This window comes from Plectrocnemia conspersa, unplaced genomic scaffold (assembly GCF_051122295.1).
Source record: "Plectrocnemia conspersa isolate PC_06_02 unplaced genomic scaffold, ASM5112229v1 ptg000007l, whole genome shotgun sequence".
In the NCBI taxonomy this organism is placed as follows: domain Eukaryota; kingdom Metazoa; phylum Arthropoda; class Insecta; order Trichoptera; family Polycentropodidae; genus Plectrocnemia; species Plectrocnemia conspersa.
Window position 1 is genome coordinate 11409142 of NW_028277171.1, and position 20098 is coordinate 11429239.

The 20098-nt window shown below is 33.4% G+C and overlaps 3 protein-coding genes across 4 annotated transcripts; 2 read left to right on the top strand and 1 right to left on the bottom strand.

Annotated features, from left to right (window-relative positions):
- Positions 1-1873: 1873 nt before the first annotated feature.
- On the top strand, positions 1874-3274 carry LOC148233925 (SAP30-binding protein). Its single transcript, XM_088188798.1, has 2 exons — positions 1874-1964; positions 2045-3274. Exon 2 carries the CDS (start codon positions 2056-2058, stop codon positions 2917-2919), a length of 864 nt encoding a protein of 287 aa, XP_088044924.1. The 5' UTR covers positions 1874-1964; positions 2045-2055; the 3' UTR covers positions 2920-3274.
- Positions 3275-6345: 3071 nt separating this feature from the next.
- Positions 6346-11213, top strand: LOC148233926 (uncharacterized). The gene is made up of 4 exons (XM_088188887.1): positions 6346-6560; positions 6847-7152; positions 7223-7707; positions 7777-11213. The coding sequence occupies exons 1-4, from the start codon at positions 6381-6383 to the stop codon at positions 7985-7987; spliced, it is 1182 nt and encodes a 393-aa protein (XP_088045013.1). The 5' UTR covers positions 6346-6380; the 3' UTR covers positions 7988-11213.
- Positions 8820-19869, bottom strand: ninaC (STKc_myosinIII_N_like and MYSc_Myo21 domain-containing protein ninaC). 2 transcript variants are annotated; one of them, XM_088188886.1, is made up of 15 exons: positions 19492-19869; positions 19321-19425; positions 18787-19257; positions 17381-17662; positions 16927-17315; positions 16307-16852; positions 15948-16240; positions 14883-15163; positions 14530-14816; positions 14316-14465; positions 13293-13393; positions 13165-13227; positions 12916-13103; positions 12652-12851; positions 8820-12378 (listed from the first exon to the last, which is right to left on the bottom strand). In XM_088188886.1, the coding sequence occupies exons 1-15, from the start codon at positions 19783-19785 to the stop codon at positions 11502-11504; spliced, it is 4527 nt and encodes a 1508-aa protein (XP_088045012.1). In that variant the 5' UTR covers positions 19786-19869; the 3' UTR covers positions 8820-11501. The 2 variants fall into 2 exon arrangements, 1 of the variants encoding a protein (XP_088045012.1); XR_015810270.1 differs by lacking the exon at positions 12916-13103 and having other exon boundaries at positions 12242-12378.
- Between the last annotated feature and the right edge of the window lie 229 nt (positions 19870-20098).

The following is a 20098-nucleotide window of genomic DNA, read 5'->3' on the forward strand; positions in this document are numbered from 1 at the left end:
TATAATAACTACATGCCTAAAAATGTAATATACATTTTGAATGTTTCATAAAAAAAGTAATGTTTGGCAAAATAGTAAAAAATCATATGCTGCACAGGTAAAAAATGTTTAATAAAAAGCTGCCATGCTATTATAAAACAAACAGTTATTTAATAAACATTATTTTTAACCTTATATGATGTACATATATATACAGATATAGTACATATATGTATATAAATTTGTTAATTAATATTACTTTTGCAACAAAAAATATTTACATTTACCAATGGCGTGCAATAATTTTTAAAACATTGTATTCTGAAGCTCCTTTACCTTTATTAAGGCAAATATGCGCCCGGCACGTGTTTACCTACCGCCAATTCAACAAAATCCTAATATCAAATATACGATAATAATGTATAAAAATGATGCTCATAATGCTTGAAATAGGAAACTTGCTACTGCGCCAGTGCATGAGTGATGGGATTTTTTTTATTATATATATTGTGGGAGCCGATTCAACTTAGCGGCTAACTATGACCAAAAAACTAGTAGTCACTCTAGCAACACTGACATAATTGCGGCGAGGAAAACGTATTCATTGCCGGATCTTGTGGTGTGACCTCGTCCGCCAGTCATTATATAATTAACATAAGGATGGAATAGCGTAGTCCGTAACAGCTCAGTTTAGTTACTCTAAGGTTGCGGGCTCGAGAGCTTTTTTTAGAGAGCTGGCGAGGACCTGGGGTGTTAGACCGTTGTTATATGATGAGTGGAAAAAAGAAAAGAATGTATATTTAAACTAATAAAAATTAATTTAAAAAACACCCGCTTCACACGTTGAGCGGTGGTGTGGCAACACTGAGAACCGCCACACTTACTTAGTAAGTATTCATACTGATTGACTTACTCAGTTGGTACAGATTTGTCCGTTGTAACGCATTGGGCTTACGCCTGTTAGGTTACAACGGAAGATTTAATAAAAATAAATAAATAACATCCAACAACATGCAACGAATTGTATATTAACTCAATAAAATACTACTGCAGCGGCCCAAGATATGTTTAATTGCCACTCGTCCGCAAAATATATTTAAAATTATTCTTGTCTAAAACAGATTGATGTATATGTTATGGGAGCCGAGTTTAGATTTGTTATGGCCAAAACTGGTCGGTGCTAGAGTAGCATTGCGTGACGGTTTTCTCTCTCTCTACCGGCAAGCTTGCAAGAGTTCGGACGCGTGCCGTCGCGCGCGCGCCCTTTTTTGTAATGTAAGCAAGTATTATCAATAAAATATTACTGCAGCGGCTCAATCTGTATCTAATTGCCACCCGTCACCATCACCGTCCCTAAAATGTCTTCCTAGGGGAAGATCTTCAAAAGCCTACCTAACCAGCATTGTTGATTCATAGTAGAGAGAGATTTTTATCCACTAAACTCCCCCTTTTTCTACCACCTCTCTGAAATCACGCACGATACGAATTGCTGCCAAGCTGACCTGTGTACGTGACTGGACAGGTCAATAAATTCCAACTACTGTATTTCTAGCTAGCAATTTATTAATTAAAAAATCACAAATTACAAAAAAAATCGTAATCCATTAAAATATAAAATTCATTTTCCTTAGTCGAATATGAAATAATAATGTTCTGAAATAATAAATTTAGTATCCCGATGTAACAACTACATGTTTTTAATTGCAAAAATAAATTCAAGATATTATAAAATTAAATGATTCTTTATTATTACATAAATTTCTATAAAAGTAAATTAATAAAATTTTAATTATCTAAACAAAGATATTATAACGCAGCTTTATACTCGAACGTTATTTTTCAAGTGTAAAAAAATAAATAATTTTGAGGCTTATTTTATTGTCGGAGTATTATTGATTTTCCATATTTTTTTCTACTGGCAATAATAATAGGTGTGCTGTCAGACGTTGTGGTGCTATAGCGTTGACGGATCTCTTGTAGATTTGGTATATTTTACTAAAACCGCATCTCTTTAAATAATGTAAATTGAAAAGTTATGCATAAACATTTTTCGTATTCCTCTTAGAATCAACAGAGATGGCATCTCAAGCTTTAGCTTCGCTAACCGCAACTTACACTGACTCCGAAGGCGAAGAAGACATGGAGGATGGACAAACGTCACCAGAAAAAAGTCGCAGTCCTTCTCCGACCGTTCGATCGAATACCAATTCACCTAAGCCGCCTTCGACTACGACGGCTGTGGTTTCAGCTCCCGGAACGCCGAGGGCGCCGAAGCGTTTGGTGTCATACAACGACGACAATGCAATATCCGACGACGAAGCGAACGCCACTGACTTAGATAAAAGTAACATTCTCCAAGTCGATAAAAAAGATTCATTATCAAAAGCAATCACAACGTCGGACGACGAAGTCATCTTACCTCCTGCGCCTTTGGCCAAATGCACTACCGATTTGCAAGAGAAAATTAGCACACTATACAGTAAAATGGTAAATGAGGGTAAAGATATGAACAAAGTAATTCAAGACAGAAAGAGTTTTCGAAACCCTAGCATATACGAAAAACTCATTGAATTTTGCAACATTAACGAATTAGACACCAACTATCCGCCAGAAATCTACGATCCGCTTAGATGGGGGAAAGAGTCGTATTTTGAAGAATTAGCGAAAGTGCAAGGAGCAGAAATGGATAAGCGGGAAAAAGAAAGAAAGGATAGGCTTTCAAAGATCGACTTCAACACTGGTCTAGTCAAGCGTTCGGAAGAGGAAGAACAAAAGAAACGTAAATCGAAATGGGACCAAGCTGCACCCAACACGTCTTCGATGAATATGGTAGTGAAACCAGCCGGACTGATTCAGCCTGCCCTTACTACCACCGCTACCGGAACAAAGGGAACCGTAATATCGGCATTCGGATCGTTGCCTAAAAAACCAAAAATTTAATGCTATTTCTAACAGTAGCATGTTATAATTTTGTCTTCTATTTGCAATTTTTTTATTCAATATTTTTTTATATTAAAAAGATATCATAAAATAAATGTATTATTTTTCGTTTCATGCTTCTTCTGAAAACAATAATAATAATAACCAATGGCACTCTTTTGATTAGCCTTCTCTCTAAATCTATAAGGTACAATAATCGAATATGTAATTAATAGTAATCAGTAGCCAGTTGTAATATAAGTATAATATGTAATAGTCACTCCTCGCTTAACGGCCTAATTCCATTTTTACGACTAGGTCGATGAGCAAGGAGCTTAATATTTATTTATTCTAAATAAAGGAAACTCCAACTTTATAACTTTGTTTTAATTTGCATCTCTTACACATAATACAGAGCCTAAAATTACAATCAGCAAAAATTATAAAGATGTTGATTCATAAAAAAAGAAAATCATTCAAAGTGGTAGTTGTTGGAGGTCAACCGAGATTTCAGCAGTATTTGTAAGTAGGTGTCCTTCAGGCGCATACGGTGAGATGCATTCCCTTTCGCTCGCTCGCTCATGTGACTAGAGTGAGTGAGAGATAAGGGCGTGCATTACATGCGTTCTTTATGCGTACATTACAGTGTCTTTAGGTGTAGCTTTCGAGAGAAGAATCTCTCTCTAGAAAGTTTCTTATATTCATCATATATTTCACTAGAGCATCGAAAGTAATTTATTTTCGAGAAATGTTCGATATCCGAATCCATATCTTCTAGTTTTAATATAGCGCGTACATTTTCGAGAGCACACGTATGTTCTCAAAATCAATGTGAACATATCTAATGCAATTAACAATTGGATATGGACATGGTTCATCTTCTGATGTCATGTCTGATTCCATTTATTAGTGACCACTTTATTGCTTAGTTCCAATTATCCCTCCCGTTTAAATGTTATAAAAATAATATTTTTAATCACTACACAAATAAAAAAATTGGATAAATTATAAAATATGAGTATTATAAAAACCAAATTATTAATTATCTTTGATAAATACAAAAATAATTATTCAATAAGCGCAGCATCGTCACACAAAGTATTTCACTCAATTCCGAGAAACGGCACTCTGTTGAAAGATTTTTCTCACAATCGGCTAGGTCATATACGGACACACATGCACATGACACCTCATATATTTAGCATTTTATTAACATTTATTTGATATTCCTATGAATAGCATAGATTGTAAAGATATATATTTTACAATTTAAATTATCCGTTATAGTGCGGCATACTAATGCATACTCTTAATTTCTATATCACGTTTTGGATAATGATAAATATTTGTCTCATTAACTAAGTACCTGCTAACCAACTTATTTTTCTATGATGTAATCGTGATTCTGAATTATTTCGTGGCGCATCAACTTTAAAGATAAAAGTTACCATCTGAATTTCCGATTTCTTTTGATAATCTTATGTTGCAATCACTTAATGTTTTGCAGCAAAAAAAATGTATATTTTTTTTATAAATAGAAAAAAATATAATGCTACAGAGTTTTGTAATTTACGATGGTAATATAAATATATTACCATCGTAAAGTACTACATATGATTATCAACCAAAGTCGGTAATTCAGATGGTTACTTTTATCTTTAAAGTTGTCGCGCCACGAAAAAATACAAAATCACAATTACAACATAGAAAAATGAGTTGGTTAGCAGGTACTTAGTTAATGATACAAATATTTATCATTATCCAAAACGTATTATCCAAAAAAATAATTTTTTGATCGAATCGAAAGATGGGAGATTGATGTTATCAACTTGAAATGGATATATATTTTAGAGTACAGGACAGTTTTTAGACAGGAAGTTAATAAATACGAGAATATTCTTTATACTAGATTTATTATTACATACTACTATTAAAATAATACAATATTATGTTACGGTGGCAGAACTTAGAATTTTTGCCTCACCCTTCAAAATATTATTCGGACCCCTACCACAAAAAATAATAAAATTGTAATATATAAAAAAATGTTAAACTAAAATATATTTTCAATTTAAAATTCTTCCTCGTGGATTTTAAATTTGCAAAAACTCTAGTCACAAATTTTATTTCTATATTGTTGATGCTCGTTTCGCATGTTGTAAGGGTTCGCGAACGTCGTCTTACGAGTTTCGGAAAAGTTTGACCGCCCTTACGAAACAATCAGAATGTGTAAAGCTCAGGAAATAAATACTTAAACACAGTATATACACATTTTTGGATTCAGATCTCAGTACTAACTAATTTACATATCCAAATATATACTCACATATATTTTCGCTTCAATCTCAAATAAAAATAAATATTACGAACGTTTTTTGCATGTTGAGTTGTGCAATTTTTATTGTTTTTTTTTATTTTATGTTTTCAAACCACCCTTTCGCCGTTATTACGGAGACGGATCGAGTGTGAAACCACAACAATGCGGTTAAGTAAGGGTGACCAGATTTTGAAAATATCAATGGACACTAAAAATAAAATAAATCATTTAGAAATGCAGCGGAAGCTAAAAAAGGTCACCTCGAACCTTTTTCTTCGAAAAAAACGATCAAAGATGGCCTAGAGCCGGCGTGGTGCTCGAGAAGTACCCAATCCTCCTCAAAGAAAGACTTATGTTACGATGAGGCTTCCAAAAAATCGTCCGAAAAATAAAATTGCTTTGCACAGTTTCTTGATTAGATTTTCGTGTCAGGAATTCAGATTCAGAAACCTGAATGCAGGGCCGGCTCAAGGGGCAGGCAGTACAGGCGATCGCCTGGGGCGCTAGATCTTGTGGGGCGCCGTGATTGCAAATAAAGGCGCAATATTCACTCAAAATTATCAAATAATATAATCTGATATTATTTTTTTTAGACTACTGTGTACTCTTTAAATTATTTCACACGTAAAAAATCACGACAAAAAATAAATTATAAATTCTTAAATACCCACAATCGCAAAAAGAGCATGGTGCCAAATATAATATATTATTACTTTAATTTGAATTATATTTTTGCGCTCATCAAGTATTAATAGGGAGGGGGGGGGGGTGTGCGCAAATTTAGTTTTGCCTGGGGCGCCAAATAACCTAGGGCCGGCCCTGCCTGAATGCACCTATTTCATACAAAATGTACATGGCGCACACGTTTGCATATTTTCCGAACGCCACGTACAACACTCTTGTGATACGGAGCTTGTATGAGGTTATACGGCATAGCCCGCACGTGTTGCTGTCGGTCGGCCGGTGTGCGGCAGTTGATTTTGATACTGAAAAATTAATTTTGTAAATCAGAAAAGACATAAAGAAAAAAATGTGGTTTGTAAGTTTTTAGGCGAACAGCCCGTGCGCGTCTACTTTAAGTGAAAGCTGTAAAAATGTTCGATATAACCCCGTGCTTGTATGGCAACACCATTCTGCAATGTTTTGTTGACGGCTCTCGGCGAGGATGAGTGCGGTGTCGGTTAGGTGGTCCGGTTGGTCGGGTTCTCTGGCCGAGTGCGTCAGGCGGCTGCATTCTTCGTCAGACGCCTTCACTGACGTCACTCTTGTGGCGGAAGGACGCAGCGTCAGGGCGCACCGGCTCGTGCTCGCCGCCGGCAGCAGTCTCTTCAGCGACATCTTTCAGGTATATTTATTAATTATTGAGAGGCTGCAGAATCATTCTCAAGTTTCCCATCAAATTGACTCATCAATTGGAGATCGTCACTTTTTCTCAATCCAAAACATTTCATGCATGTATCACTCGATCTTCACCAAACCCTTGGTTATTTTATTATTTCGACTGATTTTACTATTTTTTATGAATATTTTCATCACAAAAGTTTTAGTATAATTAGTTTAATTAGTAATCGATTTATCTCGTTTCATTTGTTCATACATCTCATACTAAAAACTAGTTTTTTATATTTAAGCAAAATCCGATCGATCATCCCATCATAATTCTACAAGACATAGACTACTCCATACTTTTAATGCTGCTATCTTACATTTATAACGGCGAAGTCAACGTTCCTGAGCTACTTTTACCAAATTTGGTTAAAGCTGCAAATTATTTGCAAATCCAGGGTTTGTGTTTTACGTCCAACGATAACGCCCAAGACGAAAATACAAATGCTAATATCGACTTTTATAAAGAGAGCGATGTTTTAACGCCGAGCTCGTCGTGTTACATAAAAAACGAAATCACTTCCGATGCAGAAGACGTTTATGAAAATGAGGTGATTATTTAATTGAAAGTTAAACTTTGTAATCTAATTGACAAATCTAAATGTCTATAATTTTTTCTAGGGTCCACGCGACGATGATATGTCAGATATGGTTCCCGTGGAGGCTATAATCAAGGAAGAAGTGGAAGAACAAGTTCAAAGTGACATATCTTGTCCTACGAAAAGGAAGCGTAAAAGTGGACGCAATAATAAAAAAACCGAGTTTAAAAATCCTAAGATTGATTTTGGTAACGCTGAAAATACGACTGATTGCGTTAAAGATTATGAATTATCCATTAAAGAACATAATATTCTAAATCTGTATCAAAATGTTTTGTCAAATATTCAAACTGACAACGAAACTGACGTAATACTACAAGATACATTTCTAAGCGACAATTTAACGAGCAACTGTGAAGATAGGAATGTCACTTGTTGCCTTAATTCGACGGACGCACCGAAAGATGAAAATATTCGACCGACATTTCCGTGTCCTTTCTGTCACAGGACATACTATAGCTGGGGATATCGGCGAAGGCACGTAAAATCTCACCACGAATCAAATTCGTAAGTTGCTTTAAAACGATGTACTTTTAATTGCTTATTTTACATTTAATATTTTTTTTGCATTTTCAGTTTGACTTGCAAATTGTGTTTTTCGACGTTGGACTCCGAAGTGATGTGGTTCGATCACACGGTCAACGTTCATCAAATTCCGCACTCGCAAGCGAGAGATTCGTTGGTGATAATGGTTGAAGCTCACTCGGTGTTAACGTTCTCGTCGCCGCCGAGTCCGATTACAATGTTGCACCATCTTCAGTTAAAATCTGCATCCTCAGGTGTTTGATTGTAGTATATACGATCGATACCAGTATTTATCAGTTTCTTGAAGATGCACAGGGTAGTCTAAATGATACTTTCGAATTATTTTTGCTCTTAAAATTAATATGGTAAATGTATAATATGTTTATACATTATTAATCTCACTGTCCAATTTAAAATTCACTGATTCAGTATAATTAAATCTATATTTGTTAATAAAAATCCAACAACAAAGATGTTTAAGAGTATCATTTTGTTCACTCTATGTTAGTCATTTTTACAACCTAATGTGATATTTTAAAGGAGCATGCCGAGTATGTACGTTTATTATTTTTTAATTGTGATGTGTTTTTTTTTATTAATTATGACAGTATTATAATCTTTTGTCACTTGATCGTAAAATATATAAGAACATCAATTACAACTTATTTGTAACTAAGTTTGCCTTTTAAAATTGCGATGATTTAATATACTGTAAAACTTCGCTAATTCAGTGTTTAGTTTTGGATTATCATATAAGGTAATGTTAGTGAATGTTGGAAACATTCTATAAAATAATATATAAAGATTTTTGATATTGCATTTTGCATTTTGAGGAAATAGATAAAGGATTTTAAGATCTTAGCCTGTTATTTAATTCAGGTTAGTGAGAGAGTGCACTTTATTTGCATGCACGAATAAATTTATAAGATAATAAGAATAATATTTTTATATAATGAAAAAATATAACTTTCGAGATTTCTTGGCAATTTACACTTATTAATACTTCGTTTTATATTTTTCTACCATATTTACCATTAGTGAGAACTTGTTAATATAAATACTCATATACATGATATAAAACATGAGGGTGCATCAAATATTTTTTAAATTGTAATTTATTGAATAAAAATGTAGAAAAGGATATCCATATGATAAAATATTTTTGTCGACTGTTTAGATATTTGTGCACCGCCTGTTGCACCTCTTCGTTGAACCGGAACCCCTAAGATGTGATAATACAATTCACTACTCAAAAAATAAAATACAGTGCACGCTGCTCCACTTTAATGCGTTGTAGGTGTGGTAGTTATTTTCAGCCATTAGCGTGCCGTCTTTAAACTATATGTAAGATTACTGTCAATTTACAGGATAATAGAGTGGCGTTTTAAATTTTTATCACACTTTTAAAGTTTTCATTTGATCCACCCTCCTATATACAGTAGAGTGCAAATAATGCATCATATAAATTGTTATTTTAAGAATTAAATTTATAGTTATGATAACCATTAATCTATATTTTAATTGAACTTCTACAAGTTCCATTAGCAATTGGAGAACGTATTAGTGTTGTGATTTTGTGATATTTTGACATTGTAGCATATGAATATAAATGTGTCATATATTTTTGAAAATGTGTATACCATTATAAGATGAGCAATTCGCATGACATGAATCTGCGATACAACGCAAATTATACAGGGTTAGAGCAGAGTATATATGTAGCAATTTGACCAAGTGTACTAAATGTATTAACGGTATTAATGTATTAAAATTTAATTGCAAGAGCTATAAATAAAAGTAAAAAAGTAAAGATTTTGCCATTATCACCGAGCGTACACAGTATCTTTTTACAGATCAGTTTTATTGTATTTGTAGTAATGTTTTTGTTTAACACTAGGTTTACGGGTATAGACCCATCAATTTGACGGGTGTCATTAAAAATAGGTATATATTGAGCAGATTTTCAATAATAAGATGTTTTCGATTATAAAAATAGTGTTTATATATTTGCATTGTTCAAATATAAAAAGTTGTAAAGAAACCTCAAATCAAATCAGAAATCCATAAATTAGATGGGTGCCGTAAATATAGTGTAGAGCAGGGCTTCCCAAACTTTTTCAGCGACGGAACACTTAACAAATCCGAAAACTTTGGCGGAACACTTAGCTTATTTTTTAGGTTGGGTAATTCATAATAGTATAAATAAAAATAAAAAATGTTAAAAAAGAAATATCATTTATTTAATAAACATAAAAATTCAAATAAATAAAACTCCTAATGACTGATGATTTTAGGTTCTTAAATTACAATTTTTTTTATATCAGGCATAATATTGATCAGTTGTATTCTCAGTTTTTAGATTATTTTCTTCTTCGATGATAGATGTATCAGTAGAAGTATTTGGCCTTTCTTTCGTCAAATTTCCTGTTTTCAACCAAAGATCCATGGGTAGTTTTTGAATTATATGTAAATTCTATAATATTTTTTTTGTCAAAACGGAAAAAAATCTGTATTATAAGCAACCAGACTAAATTAATGTACAAGAAAATCGATTCATTTTTATGCAAATTTTATTTAAATCATTTATATTTCCAAAAGAATACACCCAATCCTGTATTAACGCAATAAATTACAATAGTTTCAAGCTTTTTTATCAGATTTATGAACAATTTTTATGAATTAGCAAGACTAACAATTTTTTTAATTTACTCCAAATTTTTGTGAAATATCTATTTAGGCTCCGCGGAACACCTATTTTGGATCCGCGGAACATAGTTTGGGAAACCATGGTGTAGAGAGAAGATATTTGATAATGAACTTGTTTTGCGGATGATGGAGACAAACAATAAACCCTATTTCGACCAATAAAAAAATCTATACTGTTGTAGGTCAATTGAAATAATTTAGATGTAGAAGTTAAAAAATAAGTGCTGTGTATGTTCGGTCAATCAACGTTTATAATCTGTTTACTTATGATTGTATGTGTTTTATTATGTTAATAAGTTAGTGAATTATGATTGCGAATTCCAAAGTAAATATACATTTCCAATAATTTTATGTAAGTTTATGAATTAGATACTTATTTTTAAGTATATTATTTTTATCTCATTGTAATATTTACAATAATAAAATTTTGTGCCATTTTAGCATTTATGATTAGTTACCATTTATAATTGTAAAATTTAACACTAACTGAAATATCACACAAAATTGTAATATTAGATTGTGTGGTAGTTGTCAATGATAAATAAAAACATATTTTTGTAACATTTATTCTTATAAAACATTACATACATATTTGAGATAAATAACATGAATAGAATTTAAGAGATATATGTAATTACTATATAAATACGCAAAATGGGAATAAAATGAAGCAATAATATAATTTGTAAGGTAATATTACGTAATATTTATGTCAAATTGAAAAGTACTATTTTTGTAAAACTTTTTAAGTCGACGACTAAATATAATTTGTCATTTATAAATATAATCTTTTTTATTTATTATGTATAAATATACTTTAAGATAGCTGTAACGTTTAAAAAATTTAAACATGGCACCTGTTAGTTACAGTGATAAATCATTTGACCTTAAAAATATATAAGATTAATTAAAATAATCAATATCTTATAACTAATTTTATTAAGTGCATTAATATGAATATTTGGATTTAGAGCCATTCAATTTCCCTTTAAATTTATTGTTTAATTGTTTTGGTAATTTTTAATATTCACTTGTGATGCAAACTCTTCGTTTTGAATTCTATAAAAAACTTACAAATCGACTACGTATCCTTCCACCATTATGCCCGGTGCCAATTCGACAATTTCATTAAGACTTCCGTTAGCGTTTTTAAAACTCTGTGAAGAATCTGCCCTCTTTATTGCCATCTTGAAACGCTCCACTGAGTCTTTTCTTTTGAAGTCTTGACAAGACCTGGGTCTAGGAGGCGATATTTTATGCTCCACAGTTTCAGAAATATCTTCTTGGTGAGCGATTATGTTTGCGTTAACCAAATCTGAAGTCGACGACACTGATCCCTCTCCGGTGCGCTTCATCGAAGCTCTGTTCCTCGGAGTTTTGCGTAGCATCGCTTGAAAGTTAAACGGCGGCTCGTCTTCGCTGGTGAATTGGCTGCTCTTTGTCCTAGCCATCTGCTGTAGCTCCATTATGGGATTGTTAATGTCATCGGGCATACTGCCTCCGTACAAATTTTTATTCAAGTCCGTTTTGGTAACGTTAAGTTTTGGAAATTGCCAATCGTCATTCTTGTGAGATAATTGTGGCGATATCTTTTGGGGAGTTGCTCCGTGTTTCTTCTTATAGACGGCTGGACGTCCGCCTTCCTCTTTCCAAGATTGCTGTTGAATGCTTTCGTAAGTTTGTTGGTTGTTCGGTATTGGAGGTAAGTTTGTTTGGCTCTCTAATGGCAAAGGCTTTATCGGTTGCGAAGGGTCTCTGCAATAAGGCAAATTAATGAGTATTTGGTTGGTGGATTGTTGATTTTTGTCCGATTTGGGCGCAGGCTCTTCGTCGTTGTAGATGTTTTGAATTGATGTGTGAATTTGATGACTAGCTGGATATGATCGGCGACGTAGAGGTTCGTCCCAAGTTTCCGGGTCAGAATCGTAGCCAAGTGCCAGAGTATCGCTATTCAAACAGATAACATAATCAATACATTTTGTTTTAAAAACGTTAATTCGCATTGAATTAACTTTTAACCACTTCCCGATCACAGTACTTTTTTAAAAATGACAAAAACTTCTTGCACGGACCCACCCTTTCATATGCAGCCGTTATTAAACATTTAAAAATATTTGTACAAATTTATTTTAACAAAAAAAGGCTATGATAGTTTTATCGGATTATAAATTTCTGAGTTAACTCAGGCATGACAGGGAAGGTGTTTTAAATAGAGCTTACCTGCACTTAACTGAAGAGTCACACATGTAAGTTGTATCAAAATATGGCAGTTCAATCATGTTTAGGGGAAGTTTCCACACAGCTGGAGGTGGTAGTCCCAAATATTCCAAAGCTTTCGATTGAGGATCCACACGATCCAGAAGGACTCCCGTGCTTGTCGACACTAGACTCTGCATCGTCGCCTGGTTGAAAATGTGCACCTGAAATAGCAAAAACATAAGTTTTGGAAAATTTATTCCGAACTGTTTTTTCTTTATGTATTACCTGTTGGGAAAAGTTAACCAAATCTTGGTACCGAGCTGCGCGGTACTGCAGCAATACCTGAAATATGGACTTACTGCGCCATTTCGCCGTGTACTTTCTCAAAAAATCTGCAGTCTCCTGATCGATTTTACCAGTGGTGCGGTTGATTAAAGGACCGTACGCTTTTCTGACGACGAATCCGCGATATGCTGAGGATTTTTATGCAGCTTTCTGCTTTAGAAAAAAATAAAGAATATTGAATGCACTTACCCTTCTGAATCTTGATAGCTGCATCTTCTTCGGTCAGGTTTTTCGCCGATTTTTTCTGAGTTGCTGAAATATTTAATTAAAATTACATAACATTACATTTGAGAAATAATTTTAAAAAGGCAACTCACTAGGTTTGTTTCGTTTGTTATTTTCTATTTTTCTGCGCGCTAAAAATCTTCTCATCATGCATTGCACCTTGACAATCTTTTTGACTTGCGTCTCATACAATCTGAAACAATAATGTAAAAATACACACTAGATGTTATTTTTTACTGACGCTCCATTAGTCTGATGAATTACTTTTAGGTTTTGGGCTGAGTGTGTGACTTGTCAGTTAATGAGACTATTTGTAAAAGTTGGTTAGTCAATTACGAATTATAATAAGCGAGAATCGATTGAAGCATATCTAAATCGAATTTTGTTCAATAGGAGGGCGCAAAAACAATCACTTCTCAGAAGACAAAAATTCACAAAATTTAAAGCAATAAAATTGTGCCGTCGTAGTTTCCACTGCGACGCTCTTTTTGCGCCCTCTTATTAATTAAAATTCAGTTTAAATACACTTTGCCCAATACTCTTGTATCAGAAGTGTGTAGTAATTACGGTAAAGATGGGCCCTATTTATATATGTATTTATTTAGGTATTTTATGGCCAAAACTTGGCGACACTCTGGTAACATTGGCGTGAGGGACACACATTCTCTTGGCGACTTTGGCGGCTGGTGCGGGCCTCGCGCACCGTCCACTCACTCATTTAAATTGTAAACATGTAAATATATCTCAATAAAAATACTGCTGCAGTGGCTTAATCTTAGCCCCCGTCATAAAAATAGCTATCATATTTTTAAAACAGTGTAATATAGAAGTGCAGATAAACTATGGAGCAATATGCGAGATACGATGTCTGTCTGTACTTCTTCTTCCGCTTTTTCTCTCCTGATAGTTGAGTTGGCTAGTTTATATTTTGGACCTGACCTAATAAAAGTTCTTAAACCATAATTAGTTTTAGATCTTTTATTAGGTCAAGTTAGGTTTTGTTAATTCGTGTATACATTTTAATATGGAAAATATTAAATTAAAATTTATTACGAATATGGAATAGTTAAAAAAGTGTTGAATATATTCGAGTATTAACACTGAACATTACATACCTTGAAAGATATTCCACATTGTAGTATTTCAAGAAAACTTTGCTTTTTCCAATCACCCATCCTTCCATTTTCAGCCGGATAAGCAACAATCTACAATTGTCTTTAGTAAAGTCGACATTTTCATCAAAGTCAAAAGCTAAGAATTTGTATCTAAAAAAATATAGCGGTTGAGCATAGGATAGCGTAATCGATATATAACTCATTAGGAATGTACCTTCGAAGAAATTCAGCAAATGGTATACGAGTGGAATAACCAGATTGCTTCGCTTTTGCAGTATCTAAAATGGCCAGAGCCCTCATTTGCTGTCTAACTACTTCAGGCTGGAAAGGAACATCGTTGTTGAGCGTAGGCCTTAAACATCTGACAAAAGTTATTCCAGCTGCTCCTGGAGCTGCAGCCAAAGCCCTCAATATTTCCAAGCTTGTGGCTCTGAATGTAGCCGACGCGGTTCGCATTCTGTGCATCTGAGAGTATTGACCCTTAGATTCAGTATTATATCTCTAAAATTATAATTTGAATATTATTTTTTTGAGTAAAAAAGCGAATTTCATATAAAATTATGATACCCTGTTTTTTGGAGCATCTGCATCCTTAGCGACGACTTTACTGCCTGTAGAAGGCGCTGTGAGTCCACCAGATTTTGTCAATTTATTCGTGAAAAAGTGTTTGACGGTAGCATCCGAAGACGATCGCAGAGTTTCTATCATTTCCGGAGGTAAAAAGTCTCTGTTTTTTTCTGCTAAGTCTCGTGCGTCATAGTTAATTTTACCGGTGTAGTGAGCGACGCTGAATTCATGACTTCCAGATAATTTGATGTAAGGTCCTTTGGAGGAGTTTTTTATTGTGCCTAGAATATAATTAAATATGTATGGTAACCGTTTTTTAAGAAATTATTGAAAGCTGCCTTTTTCTGCTAATTTATTTTAATCAAAATCAATGTTCCATAATGAACCTTTTTATGAATATATTAATAATATATTTATATATTATTAATATATTCATAAAAAACATGTATAATATTCTAATAAAATAATATTTGATTAAAACAGAAATACTAGTTCCACCCCAAATCACTCATGATTGGCCAAGGAGTCGAGAAAGAGGAGGATCATATATAATATAAGTCAGAACGGTGCCACAGAGAAATTACTTCCACTTAAATTCCCTTTGGGACTACCAAGCTCGCCACCAGTGGAGCTCCGGTAAATCGAGACAGACGACACTGTTTAGTCTATAGAAAAGTCATTTTCACTTCGATCGTCAAATCTGGTCCAGCCAAGCAGACACATTGAATTGACAAAAGTTTAACTCGATCTTTGAGACAACTTAATGACACAGTGCCACGACACGACTTATTTAATTTTTAAGTCAAGCTTATAATTAATCTGTGTTAATTGGCATCCCAGAATACGATGAAATTGTTCAATTCATAAAAGTTAAAGCAGGAAGATGAACTAAAACACATGTGAATGCATTTGCTCTTCGACGATAAGATATAATAACTAAATTATAAGAATACATTTGTGTGGATGATATTTTTAATAAAAATATCATCTATCACATTACAACAAATTGAAATAATTGGAAATGAAATGGCCATATGATAAAATTATGTGAATTACTGTACTCACTCATGATATATTCCTGACCACCATTAGTTCTGCAAGCTTCGTCTAATATGTAGAATAGACCCAGTGGCCTCGACATTAGCTGGTCAACAGCTAACTTGTTATCATAAAACTTCATATACGCCACTGGGACCTGTTCTTCTTCTAGTTCCTGCATTTCCCATACAAACATTCTCTGGTTGTATAGAAATTGCATTTGCTCATTCATCGTGTTGACAATTAATTGCTCCAGGCGATTTCTATGGAAGCATTCAAAACCAAACATGTCGAGGAGGCTGATGGAATGCTTATCACCGCTGGAATATTATTATTCATCTCATTAATATGCACACAAAACAAACGCGAATAAGCCTTATACTTACAACACCGCTCTACCGAAAGATAGTTTAGAGTTGATGGAATTTATCAGCCAATCCACCAAACGTTTGTAAATTGTACCAGCAAGTACGTCTCTAGCATCTCGAGCTTCATCAGTACTATGGCGTCTTTTCACAGCAGTACCTCTTTCCACCAAACAATAATTTATCAAAGCCCAATTGAATTTATTTTCGTCCAAACCAAGGAGCAGAGATACTTTTGCAGCTTCTTCAATATTATCGACTTCAGCCGCTCCGTTATTACTATCTTTGAATCTAACGTTACCCAGTACTAAAATCGCAGCTAGCGTTTTCCATAGAGCTTCCACATCAGTTTTGTCAAATTCCAAATCAACTAGAATATCTTGTATTTCTTGAAATTTTACAGCGTTATTGCTAGGATCGTTTCGGACTCCATTAAGTTTAGTTGAGTTTTCCGGTATTCTAAGATAGCGGTGCTTCTTTTCAGCGTCTAGTTTGTATTCTGATAGCTTTCCAGCTGCTTCCATTCCATCATAAAAAAAGTAGATCAAATTGAAGTTAGCATGTGTCCTGTGATTTAAAATAAAACTTAATCGATGAGTATTCATTATTTTTTTAATAAAACAAAGACAAAAAATTCTAACATATCCGTTGAGGAGATTCTCCATTTTTCCAATTGGTAGAGCCAAAAAATCGCTCCGCTCGACTTTCCTGATTTTCCGAATGTCATCTGAGTTTGTAAGATACATCTTGTGGAATTTGCGTTGGTAGGCGTTTCAGCGCTCACTGCTGCCGATATGATCTTCATAGCTTTTTCAATCCTACTTCCAGTCGTCTCCAAACCTTCGCCCAAATACGATAAATGTTTTACGGCCTGTAACATATTAGTGGTTTTTCCAGAGAAGCTTTCCCCTGAGAATAGTATATATTGAGGCTCTTGGTGATGTAGAGCGTCTTGAAATACACTGTCAGCAACGGAAAAAATATGCGGTTCGTTATCAGATCTAGATTTAAACTTATATTTGCTGTGATACTAAAAATATAGACGTGGCTTATTAATAGTACAAAATTGATAGATATTTTATTTTATACACTTACAGCTTCATCATATGTATCGATATCTTTATTGGTATTTATGAATAACAAGGTGTCTCCTATAAACCATTGATTCGACCCTTTTGTCATTTTGACCTTCAACTCGTCTAAGATAGTGTCTTCTGTCAAATTATCCAACGCTGCTAAATCTTCCACATGCATAATTACAGGCTCGGGATTACTCTCAGTTTGAAGCATGCCATTTTTGACTAGTCTTTCCGGACAACGCTTCTTTTTGCCGGCTTCTCCAAAATCTCGTATAAGCATTTTCAACTCTTGGGTTAGCTATAATTGGTTCATGTTTTAAACAAACGGATGTTTTATATTTATCAAAATAAACAGGGTAAGCCAATAAATACCATATGTTGTAAAATACACAACATTTGCAAAAATAACTTAATTTCTATAAAAAATATCATTTTACATATAATAATTTTATATTGATTTTTATCGTTTCATTTATCATTTTTAACACATTTACTTAAACAAAATATTAAAAATGATTTTATAATTGATTCGTATTATTCATGTACATAATAAAATGGTTACAGAGAGGTTACAAATTTTGAGAAAATTTGAGTCAAGGAAAGTTTTTGATTTTTGTAAGTAAAGTATTTGTTTTTTTTTATTTACATTTGTACTTATGTATGTATATAAATAATTACTTATATCAAATCCAGATTTAAATAAAATTACAATAAAAATACTTCAATGTAGGATTTATTTATATAAAAAAATCACGCGAATTCTTGGGATTTTTTTTTATGTAAATAATAATTTTCTTAATTGAATTAATAGAACGGAACACCAGCCGTATAAATTATAAAGCTTATTATATCAATGAACTAAATATGCTAAAAAACACTATGGACAATTTAAAAATAAAGTTATTCATTTTTTAGCAAAAAGTTAAAAAAAAAATCTAGTAAAAATAATGTAGAGTTACATGTTACAATTGGCCGTAAAATATGATGTTGACATATTAAAGACAATAATAGACTAACAGTAGTTATCACTACAAAAATTATGTTAATTATATAAAAAATATGCTAAGCATTATTTTGTAGCGAATTTAATTTTGTTTGTTATCATATCGAAAGTAAAAATATCACATTGAATTATATTCATACTGAAATTAAAAATATCATAATTATAGTCTAAGACTATATATATTATATAAAACGCACATATTTTAATTATATTGGTAAAATCATTTATTTTTACGTGGTTATATATTTTATTTATTCATTCATTAAATGGATATTTTTATATGAAAATGCTAAGGCAATACATCATTGAAGCATACCTAATGATGTCATAAGGCAAACAGTACATTGATATGAAAATGCTAAGGCAATGTCATAAGACAACAGTTGTATTGGCTTACCCTGAGTTATATAAATACATACATGATAGTCGTTCTCGGGAACTGCTTCTATAAAAGGATGCTCAATTAATTCCATGCAATATGGACGATGTTCCGGATTTTTTTCTAAGCACTCCGAAATAAAATCATTGAGGTTATTGGACCATAAAGAAGGTCTGTGAAGAGTTGGTGGTGGATTTCTGACTATTTGAAACAGTGCGCGCGTAGGATGCATTTCCTGAAATGGGGCTTTTCCATCAGCGAGTTCGATGGCTGTGACACCCAAAGACCACACATCAGCCCTATTTCCATAAGCTCCATCTCCTCCGGTGACCACTTCTGGTGCCATCCAACTAGGTGACCCAACTGCGGTGCTTCTTTTTCCCAAGTTTGTGGATAAACGACACGATAGTCCGAAATCTGATAGCTTTACTTCACCTTCATTAGAAATCAAAATATTACTGGCTCTGACGTCTCGATGTATAATATTTTGTTCGTGTAGGTACGTCAAAGCCTAGAAAAAATAATTTATATAGACTTGTTTACAAGCAAAATCATAAAACAATCATAAACATACTTTTATAACTTGTTTGAGAATAAGTGCGATATGTTCCTCGGACATTTTTTTATCAGCTACTAGTAAACCGCACACCATGTCTATCACAGGTCCTCCTTCGCAATGCTATATATATCGCAACATAATGTTATAAATTATATTTTCTATAATATGAAACAAAAGAATTCGAACCTCTAATATGAACCAAATTCTTTCCGGTCCTGGATCTTTTTCGCAATAAATACCGTAAAAGTTCACCACACTTTCGTGCGATATGCAAAAATCTTTCAATATTCTGTACTCTTCCACAATACATTTTTCAGATTCAGGTGTTAAATTTTGTATTTTAACGGCAACTTTTCTGTTATTGGCTTCTTTATCGAACGCTTTAAAAACTTGACTGAATACTCCACTGCCTATACTAGGACCCAGCGTGTATCTTGTTTTTGGGTCTGGTAAAGCGTTCAATGCGATAGTGTCGTCCATTTTTATGTATCTATTAAGACTATATATTTATAAATTTATCAAAGACTAACAGAACAGTGACTTTATTATTTGTCCACGCACACGTTGAGCTGAAAGCTCGAAAGCAACTGATTCAGCTAAGTAGGTAACGATCGTGCGGTGGGGGCGAAACCTTAAAAAATTGTAATGTGTTTGGCTTCTTGTCCTCGATGGGATTAAAATGTTCTAAAACTCGATGGATAACGTGTATCAAATTATGTTCATTGTGTGAATATGCGTATAATTTATAACATTTTATAGGGCGACAGTATTTTATTTTTACCTGAAACCGAAA

Bases quoted from the DNA above. Each gene is read 5' to 3' on its own strand.
- LOC148233926 (XM_088188887.1), top strand. From the start codon at position 6,381: ATGAGTGCGGTGTCGGTTAGGTGGTCCGGTTGGTCGGGTTCTCTGGCC. The intron at 6,561-6,846 runs GTATATTTATTA...TTTATATTTAAG, and splicing joins TCTTCAGCGACATCTTTCAG to CAAAATCCGATCGATCATCC. The intron at 7,708-7,776 runs GTAAGTTGCTTT...TTGCATTTTCAG, and splicing joins TCTCACCACGAATCAAATTC to TTTGACTTGCAAATTGTGTT.
- LOC148233925 (XM_088188798.1), top strand. From the start codon at position 2,056: ATGGCATCTCAAGCTTTAGCTTCGCTAACCGCAACTTACACTGACTCC.
- ninaC (XM_088188886.1), bottom strand. From the start codon at position 19,785: ATGGACGACACTATCGCATTGAACGCTTTACCAGACCCAAAAACAAGA. The intron at 14,466-14,529 runs GTACATTCCTAA...ATATTTTTTTAG, and splicing joins TTTGCTGAATTTCTTCGAAG to ATACAAATTCTTAGCTTTTG. The intron at 13,228-13,292 runs GTGAGTTGCCTT...TAAATATTTCAG, and splicing joins TAACAAACGAAACAAACCTA to CAACTCAGAAAAAATCGGCG.